This window comes from Haplochromis burtoni, unplaced genomic scaffold (genome assembly GCF_018398535.1).
Source record: "Haplochromis burtoni strain Fernald_Lab_line unplaced genomic scaffold, NCSU_Asbu1 Contig_285, whole genome shotgun sequence".
NCBI lineage: Eukaryota > Metazoa > Chordata > Actinopteri > Cichliformes > Cichlidae > Haplochromis > Haplochromis burtoni.
The window spans coordinates 746264-765433 of record NW_024582646.1 but is presented as its reverse complement, the minus strand read 5'-3'; the positions used below and the strand labels follow the sequence as shown (position 1 = coordinate 765433).

Here is a 19170-nt window from a genome sequence, read left to right as displayed (position 1 = left end):
CATCGTCGCCAGTAATTAAATGCCCGACCAGAGAGGAGAGGACATTAGACCACTGTTACAGCACGATCAGCGGGGCCTATCGCGCGGTGCCCCGCGCTTCACTCGGACTTTCTGACCACGTCATGATCCACCTAATCCCCGCGTACAGACAGAGGCTGAAGCTCTCCAAACCTGTCGTGAGGACCAAAAAACTGTGGAGCAACGAGGCTGTGGAGGAGCTTCGCACGTGTTTGGAGTCTACAGACTGGGACACAATGAAGGCTGCTTCTAACAGCTTGGACGAGTTTACGGACACTGTCACCTCCTATATCCACTTCTGTGAGGACAGCATTGTGCCATCACGCACCAGGGTGAGTTATAACAATGACAAACCCTGGTTTACTCCTAAACTCAAAAAGCTGTGGCTGGAAAAGAGAAAGGCGTTCAGAAGCGGAGACAGGGACTGCTACAGAGAGGCCAAGTACAGGTTCACTAAAGAAGTGGACATTGCTAAACATCAGCACTCTGAGAAGATGCAGCAGCAGATCTCAGAGAATGACTCGGCCTCTGTGTGGAAAGGTTTTAGGAATATCACCAACTACAAGCCTAAAACCCCCCACTCCACTGACGACTTGCTCTTGGCCAACACCCTCAACGACTTCTACTGCCGTTTTGACGAGCCATCAGGCAGCCTTCACACCTCCAACGGCCCCAACAATAGAGGCACTTTGGACACTCATTCCCCCACCTCTCCCCCCTCCATAGAGCCATCACCACCTTCAAAACTGTTCACCTACAACACCCCCCTCCTCACCCCACACAAAAGAGGATTTCACACCACCTCCTCCCACCACAACTCTTCATATTCATGAAGCAGATGTGAGGAAGCAGTTTAAGAGTCTGAATGCTCGGAAAGCTCCCGGCCCAGACGGCGTGTCTCCTGCCACCCTCAGACACTGTGCAAACGAGCTGGCCCCAGTGTTTTCTGGCATTTTCAACTCCTCACTGCAGGCATGTCATGTGCCTGCCTGCTTCAAGTCCTCTACCATAATCCCTGTCCCCAAGAAACCTAGGATCACTGGACTAAATGACTACAGACCCGTGGCTCTGACATCTGTGGTCATGAAGTCATTTGAGCGCCTGGTTCTCTCCTATCTCAAGACCCTCACGGCCCCCCTCCTGGACCCCCTGCAGTTTGCATACAGAGCCAACAGGTCTGTAGATGACGCCATCAACATGGCCCTACACTTCATCCTGCAGCATCTGGACTCCCCAGGAACCTACGCCAGGATCCTGTTTGTGGACTTCAGCTCTGCCTTCAACACCATCCTTCCAGACCATCTCCGAGGCAAGCTTTCCCAGATGAATGTGCCTGATCCCATCTGCCGGTGGATCACTGACTTCCTGACGGACAGGAAGCAGCATGTGAGGCTGGGAAAGAATGTCTCGGACTCCCGGACCATCAGCACCGGCTCCCCTCAGGGCTGTGTTCTTTCTCCTCTGCTCTTCTCCCTGTACACCAACTGCTGCACCTCCACCCACCAGTCTGTCAAGCTAATCAAGTTTGCAGATGACACCACCGTTATCGGACTCATCTCGGACGGGGATGAGTCTGCCTACAGGAGGGAGGTTGAACGTCTGGTGTCCTGGTGCAGCCACAACAAGCACACTGCCGTGCCCCCATGATGCCTGACTGACACCCCCATCACCTCTGTGGACTCATTCCGCTTCCTGGGTACCACCATCACCCAGGACCTGAAGTGGGAGCCCACCATCACCTCCGTCATCAAGAAAGCCCAGCAGAGGATGTACTTCCTGAGGCAGCTGAAGAAATTCAACCTGCCAACACGGACGATGATGCAATTCTACACGCAATCATCGAGTCCATCCTCACCTCCTCCATCACCGTGTGGTACGCTGGAGCCACTATCAGGGACAAACAGAGACTGCAGCGTGTTGTGCGCTCTGCTGAGAAGGTGATTGGCTGCAGACTCCCATCTCTGCAGGACCTGTACACCTCCAGGACACTGCGGCGTGCAGCTCGGATCTCAGCTGACCCTTCTCACCCTGGACACAGTCTGTTTGACCTGCTCCCCTCAGGCAGGAGGCTCCGGTCCATTCGCACCAGAACCTCTCGCCATAAGAACAGTTTCTTCCCCTCTGCTGTTGGACACATGAACAATAACCGTATGACTGTTCCCACCACTAACACATGACCCTACGCTGTGTTCACTGCATCATTCCATGTTTGGCACTGATCACCACCTGCACTCATGTATATATCTTTCTACGTAGCACTTTTAATTCTTATTCTTATTTTTTATGTCTATTTAAGCGTAATTTATGACAGTATGTTTGCACTGAAGCACCGCAGCAATTTCCTAATGTTGTAAACCTGCTCAACATTTGGCAATAAAACCCTTTCTGATTCTGATTCTGATTAAAGCTGTAGCACCCAGATTACTTACAGCTACTTCCATGCAACTGATATAAGAAGGGATAAGCTGAAGACAGCTTCAACACTGTTTGTTGAAAAATAGTAACGTAAACGCACCACATTTTCTTGTTAGTAACGGTAACAGCGTTGTAACGATAGAAATAGTAATTAGTTAGATTACTTGCCGCTACTGAAAAAAGTAACGCCGTTATTCCCATCACTGACTGTCAGTCATGGATTGGCCTCCCCAGAGCCCAAACCTTATTAAAGTAGCATGGGGTTGAAAGAGCAAGAAACAAAAGGCAGCCAGCACCCAAAGAAGAACTTTGGATAGTCCTTAAAAAAAATCTGGAGAACTATTCTTGAAACTACCTAAGGAAATTACAAGAAAGCTTGCCTAAAAGAAATATTGCTTTATTGAAGAGTACAGGTGGCGATACCAAAAATTAACATTCAAGCTCATTAGAACTGTAACAACTCTATTTTTGCTCATATGCTGCTGTATTTCCATCTTTGACTTCTTCCATTTTCCTAGCAAAAAATAAAGAAATGAGGTGAAACTAGTCATTTTGTCCAGTACTGTAGATTTGCATTCTGGGCATTTAATATACTGCTTGTATTTGGGAAGCTCATGGCTCAGATTGGCTTTGTTAAAGTCCCCAAGAGCAATGATGAGAGAGTCCGGGAATGTCCGCTCCATGTGCAGTATCTGCTAAGCAGCTGCGCGCGCCCCCGCGGACGGCAATCACTTTCTGGTAGGTGATCACTTTTTGGCACAACACCTGGAGCTGGGGGGGGGGGCAAAACAATGACATGAGCGCTGCTGTTTGGCTGAGGAAGAATATAGTAGTCATGGTAAGCCAATCACATGACCACTTAAAGATGACAAAGCAACAAGGTGACATATACCCGTTTTTAAATTGTGTTGATAGGCCACGTGAAACCAGAGTCATGATAAACAATATACATGCGTGTTTTTTCCTGAATAGTTTTGTCACGTTTACTGTCTAAGGACAGCGCAGCGAGCACTCTCTGCTTATGAGCAAAAAACCCCCAAAACCCCGCCCTTTCGTGTTGGTGGAAAAATGCACCGTGTCGACCAATCAAAAAATGATATGGCAACATGACATTTGGTTGTTTAGGAAGAGGGGGAAGTTATAGGAGTGACATAATTTGTGTGGCATCTTATTGAATGCAGAACATCTGATTGTTACCTAGTTTGAAATGGTTATTAAAAAAGGGTAAAAGGTAAATGGCTGCAAATAACTTGCAACATAGGATTTTAAAATTGACAACTTATATTTGCATTTAAAGTTATGAAATATGATTCATTAATAATGTTTGTGGTTGTTACAGTAAAAAATGTAACTTTTTCTACTCAGATTTTATGTTTTTTGTCTGATTTTAGATCAATTGTGTTAATACAGTACGTCAAAATGAAAACATGACTGTAAATTCAGACACATGAGGTTGACCTCATTGGGTCGCAAAGTAACACAATAGTTACTTTTCAATTAATTACTTTTAGAATCTTGTAACTCAGTTACTAACTCAGTTACTTTTTTGAAGAAGTAACTAGTAACTATAATTAATTACTTTTTCAAAGTAACTTGCCCAACACTACTGATAGTGTTGCACTGTGTATTTGCTTTTATCCAGATAGATGCATTGGCAACTGTATTTGTTGCTTTTTTCATGTTGAAAAAAGACATAAGTGACAGCAACAAATACAGTAGCAAATACAGATGTTATTGCTTGATAAATCAAAATCTGACACTAAATTGCAAACTGACTGTTTTTTATGGAGCATCTTTATACTAAATTGACCACTCAAAGCACTTGCCCAATCACATACACATTCATTTAGCACTTCTGTGTTCATAGTTTCATCAGTTTTGATCTCAAATACCACTGGCTGAATTGCAGCCCCATGCAATGACAGAGCCTCCACCGTGCTTTACAGATGGCTTTAGACTCTCACTGTTGTATGTCTCGCTTGGCTTCAGTAAACAGTAGATGGATCAACTCAAGGAAAAATGATGAATCTGTCCATTTCTGTGTCAGGTCTGTGCTGGATTTTTTTCTAATTTCTTAGTGACATGACTTGAAGATACTGTTCATAGTTTTAAGGGCTGCCACAGTCTTTCACTTATCCTCTGTTTTTTTAAGGACACATGGCACACCATGCTGAGCTATAGATAAGATTTCAGCTAATAACTCTTTGGGAATCACCTTATTGTACCTCATAGTACAAAAATACTATTTTATGCCTTTAAAACTGTATTATTGGGACTTTTCGTGCTGATTCAGTGAAAGAAATGATAACAAACATATGTTTTTGTAATGGGCTGCTAGTAAAGAAAGTGTTATACAAAAGTTGAAATACTTTCTAAATAAAACAGACTGCTGGCAATACTAAAAACAATTGGACTAGATTGCCCTTTTGAGTTATTTTAGTTGCTTCTATTTCAAACATTTTTATTTGTTTTAAATATTATTAGCTGACTATAAATATCAATAGCATTAAAAGTCTTTCAGTATCACTATCTTGTGTCGGCAGCGCTCTACAGCAGACACTCAGTGACCCTGCAGGGTGGATTCAAGGTTGAAGAAAATAACCCGTGTATCTGATAACCAAGTACTTAATAAGGAATCAGAGGGTGCAGACGTGTCACGTCGTGCCTCGCTGTCGCTGCTCGCTCCCCGGAGCTCCATTTCTGAGGAATGTCTGCATACGTGATTCTCCACACAGCAGTCAGCTTCCTGTTGCCAGATGAAACAGGGACGGTGTTAAAGAAGCTGTGCCAGCTCTACCAAAGGCTTGCCCTTAATCAGCACAGTGACGCCCATTAATGACCACACCCCCTATGAGTCAGTGTTTGCTGCAAACTGGTTGTAGTGTAAATATTTTTTTCTCTCTTCAGACAAACACAAAAGTCAGAAATAACAGTGACTCTTGAGAGCAGAGGGTCAAAGGTCACCTGAAGGGGAATGCCATTTTGGTAAGTTCAGCTTGTTTCCATTACATGTAATCAGCTTGGATGATGGCCCTGCAACTAATAGTGTCAGTAGAGAGGGTGTAAAAGTTTTAATTTAACATCATCAACATATCACCAACATAATGTCTTTGAAAAAAGAACTACAAATTTTATTCAGCACAATATATTATTTGCTCTCCAACAGTTTCCACAAAACACACGAATGTTTTTATGCATTTTAATATTATTTAAACTGTATTGTGAAAGGGCTTCCGTTAGGTCTAATAAACATGTAAAGGCTCTTTTAGCACCTAGTTTGGGTTTTACGCAAAATTTATTTGAACCTATATCCAAACTGATAAATCAGCCTTGCCTGCTGGTATCTTAAATTAGCTTAAATTCAGTTTTATTTATATTGCACCAAATGACAACAATACTCGCCTCAGGATGCTTTATACTGTAAGGCAAAGACCCTACCATAGTACAGAGAAAATCCCAACAATCAAATGACCCCTTATGAGCAAGCACTTGGCAACAGTGAAAAGAAAAAACTCCCTCTTAACAGGAAGAAAAGTCTTGTAGCATCAAGCTCAGGGAGGGGCAGCCATCTGCCGTGTGCCATTTGGGGGGAGGGGCTGGAGACAGGACAAAAGACACACCATGGAAGAGAGCCAGAGAAATGTTTCAAATGGTTTTTATATTGAAAAAAACTAACTAATAATTGATCTTCTTGAAATGAATAATCCCCCTAGTAGAATATAATATGTTCCTACCTCTGAAGATGGCAGTATATAAAGAAATTGTTTAGACCACCGCCATTTAATCACAAAACTACAAAGAAGAAAGTGTTGCCGACAACCACAGACAGTATAAAAGACGGACAGAGATACTGTAATGTCACCACATTATTTCTGAAGTCCTGCTTTGAAGTGTTTCCGCCATCTTGGTTGCAAAAACTGGATGTGACAAGAAGGTCTTACTGTGTGACTGCATGCTCATTGGCTAACAGCTTTTCCAATCACAAGTCACTACCCAATGGATGATGCCCCTTTTGGCCCAAGAATGATTGACAGTGACTATAAGTCAGTAAGGTTTGTACAGAGGTCAACAGAGACATGCTGGTTTTCCTTAGACTTCTATAGGACTGGAAATCCTTTTGCAACTACAACTAAACACAACAAATCACTCTAAGAGTTTAAACTGCCACAACCATCACCATCATCAGGTTAGTGCCATTACTCTTGGTTAAGCAAAGTATACTCTTTATAATTGGAAGATTTGACCATTCAGGGCTCAAAAAGGGCGTACAACACAGTCAAGCTTTGTTTAGGTTTGCACGTGTGGGGGGAAAAAAGCACTGAGTTGCTTCTTGTTCATTATTTAGCATAAAAATGAACATCTATTAAGAGCACTAAAACACAAAGCAAATTAAAGTAGGTGTAGCCTTTAAAAGTTAACATCTGATGACATATAAGAGACAATAAAGGTATATTTGTGGGCAAATCAGATTGTTTTTGTGTTTCATATAACGGCGGTTCAAACTCCAGTGAGCACCCTCTTGTGCGTACGTGAGAATAGCTTCATCGTCTGAGTTAACCAGTAACTAGACCTCTGTTTCCTTTCTGATCTGCAGCCAGAGAGCAAAGGAAGGAATGATTCCTTGGCACAGTGCGTACATGTTGTAATTTGAGAGTGTTTTTGAAGCCTGGCAGCGACACAGAGGAGATTTCGACTGAAGCTGCTGATGGCTGATAATCAGGAGATATCAATTTGTGATGATTTTCAAGACCACAAAAATCCACTCTAATTCATCTGTTTTTCCTGGAGGCTTCTGAAACTGAGGTTAGAATGTCATGGGACATGACAGGCTTTTTCTTTTTTTTACTGAGGTTTATACAAGTTCATGGTTACAGGGCAAGGCTAAAATAACGCCTGACAGTCTACTGCAAGCCATTACATTATGATGCCTCATAACAAATCCTACAACATTGTACTGTCTGACAGGATTAGATTCAGATATATGCAGAAAATATGCAGTTTAATCCACAAAGGAGTGACTGAAGGAGTTTCACAACCTTTATCCACAAGGCTTCTCCAGTTGCGACTGACTGATAGGAATTTCTGTGGATTAGCAGAGCTCCTATACTTTCTATTAGAAATTGGCTGCCATTCAGGAAGGGGGCAACAGATGGTACCTTCTATGAATAGGAGACAATGGTAGAAAAGCAGAAAAAAAGTTTTCACTTTTTGTGTCTGTAGCTATAATATGTACAAACAAACAAACCAGAATTTCTGTCCTTTTGGCTTTTCTTACAGAAAAGCTGGTATAGCCATAAAATGCTAGCTGATGTATGCTGACGGGTTTACATTAAGCAACAGCACATGCATAGTTGTGGTGGTTGTAGGTGTGACTGTACATGAAGTCCCCATGTCACAGCAGAAGTCCAGAGTGGTGCATATTAACAGTATATTGACATGGATGTTAAATGTGTCGTGGAAAGCATGAATTAAACTGTCTTGACTGTAGACAACATTAATATTAAGTGTGTTCCAAGACACAACATGTTGTACCATAATTTCCGCAAAGCGCACACATGTGTCTCAACATACATTTTGAAACTATTCTTGCAAGTTTTACAGCTCAACCTCCACCATGGCCATTCACAATACACCAAAGTTATCAAAATGATAGATTTTTGTTATTTTACACATTTACTTCTTACAATTTAAGCCCAGTTGTGCCGACAGATTTATTTCATTTACTACAGCAGTATTTCTTTATGATGTAGAAAAACAGACGTACTGTTGAAATTGTGCTTCTTTGTCTTATATTAGGAAATCTTAGTGATTAAACGTGTAGTTAAGTTTCTTTACACCGACAGGTTTCACAGGTCCGGCCCACATAAGATCAAAGTGAGCTGTATATGGCCTGCCATGTAAAATGAGTTTGGCATCCTTGCACTACGCAACAAGCTTGGGTTTGAGTTAAATAACCTTGTGTCTGTATCGTTCTGTTCTGTCTGGTGTTGTACTGTTACTTGCAGTTTTATTTGGAATGTTGCACTTTGTGTAGTCCTGTGTTGATTGTCTATGTAGCACCATGGTCTTGGATCAACACTGTTTCCTTTCACTTTGTACTGTACCACTGCAGATGGTTAAAATGACGATAAAGCCAGCTGACTTGACTTGAATTGAAATAAAGAGAAAATCAGCAAGCCAAGCGAGCTAAATGAAGCAGTCAGATGATGGACATCCTCCAGTAGCTAAACAAAGAGATGGGAATGACAAAGGTGAAGGTGAACAATGTATTGGTAAAAAACCAACAGCAGGCTGGGAGCTGGAAAGATGGAAAGCTCATTAATTTGTTCAATTCAATTCAATTTCTTTATTGTCCCACAAGGGGAAATTAATTTAGCAGCAGGATAAAAGTAAACAGAACAATACTTTAAAATAATAATGACAATAATAGTGATAGAAAGTCCAAGGACAGTTATTTGCATTGAGGAGACGAGATGCAGTGGGGATAAAAGAGACCTGGAGTCTTTTAGTCTTCCTCACAGGTATTCGCTACATTACATCTCTGTCAGTCAATTATTTTTTTACTATGATGGCTAAAAATGTAATAACTGTGGACAGGGTTGTTCTTTAACTGCTACACATGCATGCAGAGACTTTTAAACACAAGTATGTCCCAAACATACACTGGAGACAATGGATATAGTCATCTGTTAGCTTGTGCACACCCACTTAAAACCTTTAGTTGAATATGTTGGTTGGTTACCAGTTACAAAGTAGCCTGTTTTAATGTCTATTTTAATCAACTTTACACAACGGAAATCATAATTTATCAGACAAAACCTCATAGTAGTGATTAGTATTTGTCAAAATTTGTCAAAAATGGTGAAACTTCAGATTTGCTGTAATTCAAGACCAAAAAAGAAGCAAAATTTCAGCTTTTATAAGTTCTTTCTTTTTTGGGGGGGTCTTTTAAATGAACCCTAAATTATTTAGTATTTTATATTACAAATTTACTTTAAAAAGTAACTCTATAGCCCATGGGGCAGTTGACTCATTAACAATCAGGCCAATGGTCATCAAAAAAAAATCATAGTAAAAAACTTTTAAACAAAGAATAATAATAATACTCAGGTGCAGTAATCTTACCTGAAATTTGTACTTCAGTTTATGTAACCCCCAGAAGGTTGATTCTGTTCATCTGGATTTAGCGCTTTCAGTAGGAGAAACGTTTTGTCACTTCAGTCTCAGCTGACTGCAGGTTTCCCCAATCTTATAAACAGTACCTTTGTGCAATGCCTGAAACTAAGGTACTATGTGAATTGTATGAATAATGGGCTATGAAGTCAGTTCCTTGATAATTAATTAATTAATAATTAATGTGCAAATGCACGGTTTATAAGGTTGGGGATGATTGAGCATGCATCAAGACCTTCAGTTTATGTAAATACTCATAAACATGTTTACAAAACTTTGATGATGAAATCCACAAGATCCACTTTAAGGCTGTCTTTTTTTATTGACGAAAGTCTTGAATGGACTGTTTACAATAAGTTACATTCACTGATAACAACGCACCTGCGTTCATTCTTGTTTGGATTGCAGGAGCAAGAGAAAAAGAAAAACCATAGAAACCCTGCCATCTAGTGGCCTACACTGACAAGTGCACAGGAAGGATTGAGACCAAGTGGAACAACGTTAGTTTAACGTCCCTTTAATGAGTTCAGTCATGTAGAAGAAGAAATAGCTCACAAAAACAAATGATTAATTCCATTTACTAATATATTTGACTATAAAACTTTACAAATATGTATTTAAGGTTATATATACATAATTGAGAAAAATACATCATTTTGCAAGGGGATCGTAATTCTTACAGGAGTAACATTGGCAGTACAAATACACATAAAATATTTTCACATTAAAATGTATTTTCGCTAACATTTCTGTGCTGAAGAAACTCTTAATGACGACCACAGTAACATTAACTTTGGATAATTGAGCACTCTCAAGCATAAAAGGGGACAATGCTGGCTTTTCAGAGCAATGCATATGTACAAGCACATAAAACCACACGTTACCGTCTCACAGCCTCATAAAGGGAAGAAATCGCTGTAGTTTCTCAGTAGATCAAAGTGAATTTACTAATATTGACTGTATAGTTGTTCTTGGTGTGCTCTAGTCGCTGCAGTTCGATTGGTCTAAATTAGACTTGGCAGCAGATTAAAATCAAGCTTAACAACATCTCTACATTTTCTGCATCAACAAATTAATACTTGCACCATTCTCATGACAATGAAACTTCATTCAGTAGTTTGGAGGTGTATTCTGCAGTAGTACTTAGTGCAGGCAGAACTGCTGTGCCCAAAATCAGACCGTGTTAATTTGGCTTACAGCAATAAGGGCTGGAGTGTAAAGTTAAAAAAAAGGAGGATGTGTCAAACCCAGCTTTGTTGCAGCAAGTTCACACTGTCATGACTATTTATTTGATCCCTGGAATTTTAAGTGATTACAGTGCCACTTAAAAAATGACAAAGTGTGTGGAAGGGAGAAGAGACCACTGAAGAATACTGAAATAATTTATGGGGACTAACCAAATTTGGAAGACGGCAAATTGAGTCAACTCATGTCCACTCAAGACCTTCAGGTGGGCAACAAATCCTTTAAAATGGGCGGGTGTTTTAGACCAAGATTCTCTAAAATGCCCAGACTGCTTCATCACACTCACATTCTGACCCAGCTTGGACTAATGGGATAAGGATGAAGGTCCTTATTGTAGTGGTGGAAGTAGAAACAAAAGCATTTTTTACAGATGTGCGCCTCCAACGTGGAGAATAAACCACTCATTTAACTCACTGCAAGTGCATTTGATTTGAGAGGAAGTCACTGAAAGTTACTCAGCAGTTTAAGTCATGCCTTTGACCTTTATATTGTAAAAGGATTAACCTTTTGACTGAACCGCCTGATGATGCACACGATCAACAGTTACAGTGCCCGTATGTACAAACCATAGCATAAAAGTGATGGGAAATAGTTACGGTGGAAAAGAGTTTCAGTTCCTAAGAGCAACAACTTGACAGCCTGGATTGAGAATCAGGTGCCCTCCGGATCCAGTCCTGCTCAAAAAATGGTGTATTTTTTATTCTATGTATTCTGTTCATCGTCCAGTGTGTCCCATCTCTGAATGTAACTAAGACAACAACTGTTTTAGTGTATCAATGAAATTAACAAAATAGTCCTCTTAACGTACACACATTAAGGCATAATTGATCCAGAAGAGAGAGGGGGAAAAAAAGAAGAAGAAAAAAAGCACAGCACAAAGAACAACCTAATGTGAATCAACACCAAGCACACCCCTTTTCAAGGCTTTGCCTCCAAGCCCAGCACTGCTCACAATCTGAACGTCAGTAGCAAAGAAACAGTCGTGAGGACTGTTTCTTTGCCTACAGTGTCCAACAAAGTATCTGGCATGACCCTCCCAGCCAGATACTTGACTGTTGATACTGGATCAGTCTTGGAAAGGAGAAAATTTCTGCTGCAGAACCCCAGAGGACAGCAGAAAGACAGGTGAATGGGGAGTAGGCAGATGGAATGACAGGAAGCCACAGACATACACGACGATCCGGATCCCTGGATCACTGGATGACTTCAAAGTAGTGCAAGATGGCCATGATGTGCTGTGGCATGAACACATAGCCGGTGTATATGGCCATACCAGCCACAGAGATCAGCAGGGAGTCTGAAGAAGAGACGTTAAGGAGGAATTTCTGAAGACATTCAAGTTTTACTGCAGGGAACCACAAACAAACTAACTGATGCGCCTTCAACAATCAGTAGCTGGTAATGTGATTTACATCCAACAAACACTGCCTGCTAATGGATACAGGCTGGCAGCCAGTTACACCTGCATGCAAATGTTTGGCCACCAAACAGTCAGTGACCTCTTTTCCTGGTTTGTGAATAGAAAAGATATCAATACAAGCCCTGCAAAATGTTAACTGGCTTATATAACAGCTGTGGCTAAAGTGTAGACGCAAAGTCTCATAATTTCAGTAAGGCAAGTCAAACTTTAGTGATAAATCTTCTAGCAACTGGAAAGAATTTCAAACTCGTTCGGCAGGATTTACATTCCAGAAAGCAGGGAGGAAAAAATATTTGAAATAACTTTAAAACTATGTACAGAGATAGCCACAATAATGCTCTCAAAATCACACTATTGAGCGTAAAGCATGTTTACACGCTTGCTAATGTAAACAGGAAAGCAGACTGTTGCCATCATTTTGCTCAAAGCATGGTCCAATAGACATTTTCATTGTTGAATGTCCTTGCTGATAGCTATCATATAAGATCACCACTACACAAAAAGGCAAGTTGCAGAAGGCTCTGCAGCTCTTATACTTGCTGCTTTCCACAGGCAGCATCTTCCAGTGGGCATACGTGACACTGTTGTCTTGCCTGACAAAATTACTGTGCTTACAAGAAAAAATTAGCAACCGCATCACACACACATCTGAAAGCTCCTGGTTCTTCAAGGACAGAAACTGCTGCTTTTTATCATCTTACATGATGAATATACATTTTTAACTTATGACTCAAAAAGATCATTTACAGTACCAGGAAACTTTAGGTGGAGGAACTTCAGTGTTTATTTTTGCTCCATTTAGCTGTAAATGTTGTACTAAACAGATTTTAAACTTGTGACAGGATGTTTTGCAATGAAAATAACCTTAGAAGGTGTACAGCTCTGTAGAGAGCTGTGACCTCCATCAAGTGACCAGATATTTCCTAACAGATTTGTCAACCAAGAAGTTTTGTCAGTCACTGACATTTTCTAACGCTTATTCACTTGCCATTCCCGATAGGAAAAGAGACAGGAAAAAACCCAAACCCTTAAATACTTACAAAACCTACAAAAGTCTCATCAGCCACTGGAAGTTAAGTTCATCATAGCTATAATCTGCTTCCTGTAGATCAACAATAAAATAACCAGTGTGATCCCTGAGCGACTGCGTTAAGTTATTTGATGAGATGCAGGCCGATAACGATCAGGAAGACACAGTCACACACCTGACCCTCGGAGGGAGACGAGATACACCCCGACAGTGACGCCATCATGCACAGGACGTGATACTGATGACTTCCTGCACTGCCACAGATCAAAGTACAGTTATAAAACCATCAACAAGGGGTACACTCTAATTATTAACTTCGCTCAGTTAACATTGTTTTAATTTTATGCTTTTAAAAAACGCAAACAAAGGTCATACGTAACGTGTATGTACTTCACGCGACAATCACCTGACCGACTCTCTTAAAGTAGCTGAAGCTAGCTTAGCTTTGATGCCGCCCAAAGAGTAAACTAACCGCACACACGCTGGACTTGAAAGGCAAAGTACACAGCACTACAACAAAGTGTGAAACATTCTTTAATGTATCAATGAAAGGAATTTGACGCTTTACTCAACTCTGTCATTACAAACACGTTTCTTTATGTCAACTAGGTTATGAACTAGGAAGCGGTTTACGCACACATCGCTCCAGTTTTCATCCGTTTATACACAAATCAATTACAGATTAAAACACATAACTTGTAGAATAACATTTAGAGCCGCCTCTACAATGTGGCGGATGAGTGTTCAATTCAGAATTGACTAAGCTGTGAACTCTTTAGCTTTCAACGATAACAAGGGCCGACTCGGTCTATATGCCGCATTTGCCATAAATCACCGCTCATGTGTTAAAATGCTGTAAATGGTTTATACAAACAACTGAAGCTATGTTTACTTTTACCCAAAGTTAGCGCTATCAGTGAAAGATCTAGGCCAGTCAGGCTAGCGTTCGGCTAAAGGTAGCAAATTAGCTCGGTAGTACATCCCTTCAGAAGCCACTTCAACACGGAAAAAGGATACTGAACACCGTCCTCTCCCAGGGCTCCAGCATGTACAAGGCTGTCACCAGAAGATACTGGTAGTAAAACCAGGATAACTGCTTCCAACACTCTCCAAGTGCCATGGTCCAACTTTTAAAATCAACTTTGTTCTTTCCTCGCGGCTCTTATCCTCTTTATGTTTCGTGGTGAGGTGTTTTGTGCTCACGTAAGGTTTAATCGCGAGGCGCTGGTTTCCGGCAAATCACAACTCCGCGTTCAACCGTATGATTGTGACGCAGACCAGGGTGTTCCACCTTCCTAATTTCAAAATAAGAGTCAAAAGTAACTTTCAACACCACATCAAAGATGTGTTTCAGAACAGCAGCTCTATTTTTATTTGCTTGTTTATCTTGCTTTGCCTTAACCGGGTGCCGATCTTAGTGTATTTTCTTTCCATTAAGCATCAAATATCTTGGTTCTTTAAAACAGATTTTGAGTCACCCCCCAAACCAAAGCACTCTACTGGCCCAAACACTCACTAAAACACTAAATGTGGATCATTCCATGGCTGAATAGATTCCCCAACAAAATGCTATACTCCCCAGTTTGAAACACATTTCCTTAAGAAGTACAGATATTTATGAAATCAGTTAACTACCAATTAAATGTCAGGAAACTATACCAACTGTGTACATGTGAGGCAGACAAAGCACTGTCTCTATTCCTACAATTCTGATGGACATCAGAACATTTACTTACCGAAGCCATAAGCATGCATATGCTGAAAATTACCCATCTCAGATGAGATTATTTGTCAAGGAAAATGATGTAGCCTTTCAAAAGTTTCAGAAAACTGTATTTTTTGCATTTTAAAAAATAAAAACAGCAGCAAATGTAAAACTTTTAGAAGTTTTTCAGTGTCAGTGTGATTTAGTCTATATTATTTATGGCCAATTACACAGGCCAAATTAGGATGATGGCAAAATTGCAAAAATACACTGATAGTCGTAGAAAGTTCTGTGGCTGCTCTACTAACAATGCACAATAATGACCAGCATTCAAACTATAGCGGTGCAAATTGGTTGAAAACAAGCAGACACTATGAGTGTCGAAGTATTCTGCTAATAAAATAACAAAAAATCTAATAAAACAAAGCACAGGTTTGATGATGCTCTTGTTAATATAAACAGCATTGTAATTCAGATTAATGAGGGGAAGCTAAAGGAAAATCAATATGTTTTAATATAGGGCCAAACTGTCCTGTCAGAAATTGATGAGGAATTTGTGTAATCAAGTGGGAGGAGGTGAAGTGTATGATTCATCCAGAGGAGAGCTGCATTTTGCTGATCTGTACCTTAATAAATCAGATTTGTGTGACCGATTTAAATTACTCCCAACATTTTTGCTCTCCAAATTACACACGCAGTAAGACAAGACACAAGAACACCGGAGTCAACGGCAAAAGGTTGTGTTCAGGCACAGCACTTAAAGTTTTACAGACATGAGGTGGTACATTTTTTCTAATCCTGAAAAGGATTTCATTTTTGTTACCTGTTGAACAATGTGTTCAAAATGTGTATGACAAACATGATCAGGCGACTGATCACAGACTGACTTGCCATCTCAGCCGTGACGCTGAAGCAAAAAAAGCTGTCAAAACTGTTGTAACTGCTGGAAACACAACACTGACAGGTTATCACTGGCACCATGATCTTATTTGCAAAAAAAAAAAGAAAAAGAAAAAAGAAGATGGACATTTACACATCCTGCAAATACAGAACAATAACAGCGTTAACTTAAAGTGATGAGCACACGTCCAGTGTTCACTCCCCTTTAGCTTTGCTTTGGTGAGCATTTTGGATATAAAGACAAAGATCTGAGCCACGAGGTGTGAAGTTAAGAGACAAAGTCCAGCTCAGACCTCGTTCAGTCCTTGTCAGCAGTGGCTGGCCAGGATGTTGAAGAAGTGGTAAACCTCATCTTTATCGAACACGGCCACCTCAGTGGAGCACTCAGAGCACTGCACCGGGTGGTACACCTCATCAGCATCCATCCCCATCGCTGCTGGACTCTCATCCGCAGGCGTCTCTGTCTGCTGTCCCCTCCTCCTCTTCCTGTTCCTCCGGTTCTTCTCCTGCTGGTTTTTGTAACGCAGCACCTCCTCTCTCTTGACTGTGCAGTTCATCACAAACATTGCTCGATACTGCGTGCGGTACTTCTCGTGCCTGAACGGACACAAGAGTGATGTGTCGTTACATTTTAAAATGACAAAATCTCTACAAACTAATGAACGTTTCTCTTACAATCACTTCAAATCTTTCTTTAAAAAAAACAAACAGCAGTGTGTGCGAACTGATGCAAGATTATTTTCAGTGCACACTGCCGTGCTTTGGGGCACACGGTGAGCATACTGAATACAACATGATGTTGTTCTCAATCACAACAAGTGACCTCAGCTCTCCTAAAATATATTGCATGTGATACTTTGGCACGCTGTGCATAAACAAGGATTAATACAAACGCTTTTCAAAGACTTTTCCTAAAATGTCAGTATTATTAAGTTCTAGCAATTTTCCCTCTGCTGGACTGAAACTCCACTGTGTAGGACATGAAGCACGTTTTAGTGTAGTAAAAAAGAAACTTGGCCACTATCAGAGATGGTATATGTAACACTACTCCATCATCAGTCAGATTTTGTGGATGTCAAACTTCTGTAGAGGCGAGCAGCTCTCTGATCTCAGTTAACATTAGGCTGACACCTTAATCTGCTGCTAGGTAAAGATAGGGATCTGCACTGTTTTGAAACCTGCTGTGGAGCCTCACCTCTGACAGTCCAGGCAGAGCGTCGTCATGCAGGCGGGACAGTTAAGCACAGCGTCGCTGTGAGGCAAAGCTTGAGGGTGGCGAAGCTTTGAGTGAAAAGCTGCAGCAGGTCGTTTTCTTCTGCTGTACCTACACAGGAAGGTAAGAGGTGGAATGAGTCTCTGGAGGGAAATTAAAAATAAATAAATAAAAGAAGCAAAAACATCTGGTGGCATGTGTTTTAGAAATTGTAAGAGAATTTGTGTTACTCTCTCCTCCTGGCGTCAACCCAGGCCTGGTCTCTGTCGTCCTCGTCGGGGTCGTACAGCAGCTCGTCATTGGTCGGAATGGTCCGCTGTCTCTGCCTCTGGCTTGTTGAGCTGCCTACAGAAGAAATTTTAAATACTGTTAGTGGCAGGTTGTACATGTATTCTGTCATCATGATTCAGTTAAAAGGACTGGATGTTACAGTCCCTGATAATGCATTGCTTTACATGAAGAGACTCTCGAGGGATGGCTGTTATGAGGAAAAGGCAGCCTAGAAACTTTGCCAGCAGCACGCATCGTTGTGTGCCTCAACTTTCGGTCTTTTACCCAGGCTAATCTGCCATTTTCCTTCCTTGGTTAGGTTTAGGGATTAGAGATCGATCTAGATTATCATTTTAAATTTGGGACACATCATCAGTAGTGGACCTTGGATTCATCAGGTGTTTCGGCCATTATCACTAGACACCCTCATCCAAGGAGGCCCTGCCAGGGTTGATCAGGCCCTGGAGTGTGTCACTGGTTTATGTTAAATTGTTATTTCTCTCCTTTTTTCTTCTGTTCAGTTTCCTACAGTTTATTTTCTATCTATTCACTGCAACTGAGAAATAATACTTACCTCTTTAGCATTTATGGAGCCTAACTTCTTCAAAGGGATAGAAAAGGTGATAGCGAGAAGTAAGACAATGACATCTTAATGACTGTTAGTAACCAGAGCAGGAAAACCAGTTCTCTTACTCGGTGTGCCGTCCTCCTCTGAGTCAGAGTCAAAATAAACCTCATCATACATCTGTGGGTTAGAAAGTCCAGGACCACCAACAGCACTTCCTTCCCCTTCTGCTCCTCCTCCTCCTCCTGGTCGTTTTGAGGTCTCTACCAGAGAACAAACACAATGCTAAGCACAAACTGTATTTACAGAGACGGTCTGTCAGACACAGCAGGATAAGTTAGTTAACCTTGGGATTAAACTTGGCTTCCTCCTATACCACTAGTGACACAACATAATACTTGTTTTGTGCTTAAACACACGCTGCAGCACATTATTTAGTGAGTCAGAAATTAATGCTGGGCTTACACTGTGCGATTTGTGGCTCATTTTGAGCCGATTTTTCAGTCGTGCGACTGTTTTGGGGATCGGCCCGAGTTTCGCCTTCATCGTATTTCGTGCATCGCGTAGTATACGTAGGGTAACGAGAAGCGATTAACACCTCACGACCAGCTCCCGATCATCAATCGCTCGGTCGTAAGAAAATCAAACCTGCTTGAAATCCTGTCGCGTCGTGAGGGTGTCACTGCAGCCTCTCACACTGCGCATGCGCAAACACAGAAATGAAAGTGAAAAGACGGGGCACACGACACAAGCGATGGAGGCACAACTTGTAGAACTTTGGCAAGCTCATCTGAGCCTTTCCCATGTGGCCTCACAAAATTATCATGACCACAACAACCGTGAAAATAATTGGATGGACATTGCTGCTCAATCACAGCTGCCTGATCAATGTTTTTCATTAGCAATTTAGCAAAGTTGATGGTGGTGGTGTGCGTGTCTGTGTGAGTGAAAGACAGAGAGGGAGAGCGAGCGACAGATTTTCCGTTATAACGAATAGCCTTTATTGTCATTGTACAAGGTACAACGAAATTGGAGTGCCACTCCCTTGGTGCAAAATGCAATAATAAATATAAAATATAAAAAGTACAATAAAACAACCGAAGTACTCAAACAATAATAAGTACGATATATACAGAATAGCAACATTCATATAATGATAGTATGAATAGCAGCATAATATAGTGACAGTGGCAAGTATGGTATAGTTAAGCAGGTT

General features: G+C 41.1%; 2 protein-coding genes across 2 annotated transcripts in view; both read right to left on the bottom strand.

Annotated features, from left to right (window-relative positions):
• Positions 1-10107: 10107 nt before the first annotated feature.
• sptssa (serine palmitoyltransferase, small subunit A) lies at positions 10108-14582 on the bottom strand. Its single transcript, XM_005940987.3, has 2 exons — positions 14319-14582; positions 10108-12148 (listed from the first exon to the last, which is right to left on the bottom strand). The coding sequence occupies exons 1-2, from the start codon at positions 14419-14421 to the stop codon at positions 12045-12047; spliced, it is 207 nt and encodes a 68-aa protein (XP_005941049.1). The 5' UTR covers positions 14422-14582; the 3' UTR covers positions 10108-12044.
• A 1148-nt stretch (positions 14583-15730) lies between these two features.
• LOC102302895 (e2f-associated phosphoprotein) overlaps positions 15731-19170 on the bottom strand; it is an 11627-nt gene continuing 8187 nt past the window's right edge. The window contains exons 3-6 of the mRNA XM_005940986.2: positions 18083-18217; positions 17350-17464; positions 17102-17230; positions 15731-16503 (exon numbers count right to left, since the gene is read on the bottom strand). Coding sequence (XP_005941048.1) covers positions 16215-16503; positions 17102-17230; positions 17350-17464; positions 18083-18217 — 668 coding nt within the window. The 3' untranslated portion in view covers positions 15731-16214. The remainder of the gene's footprint in view (positions 16504-17101; positions 17231-17349; positions 17465-18082; positions 18218-19170) is intronic.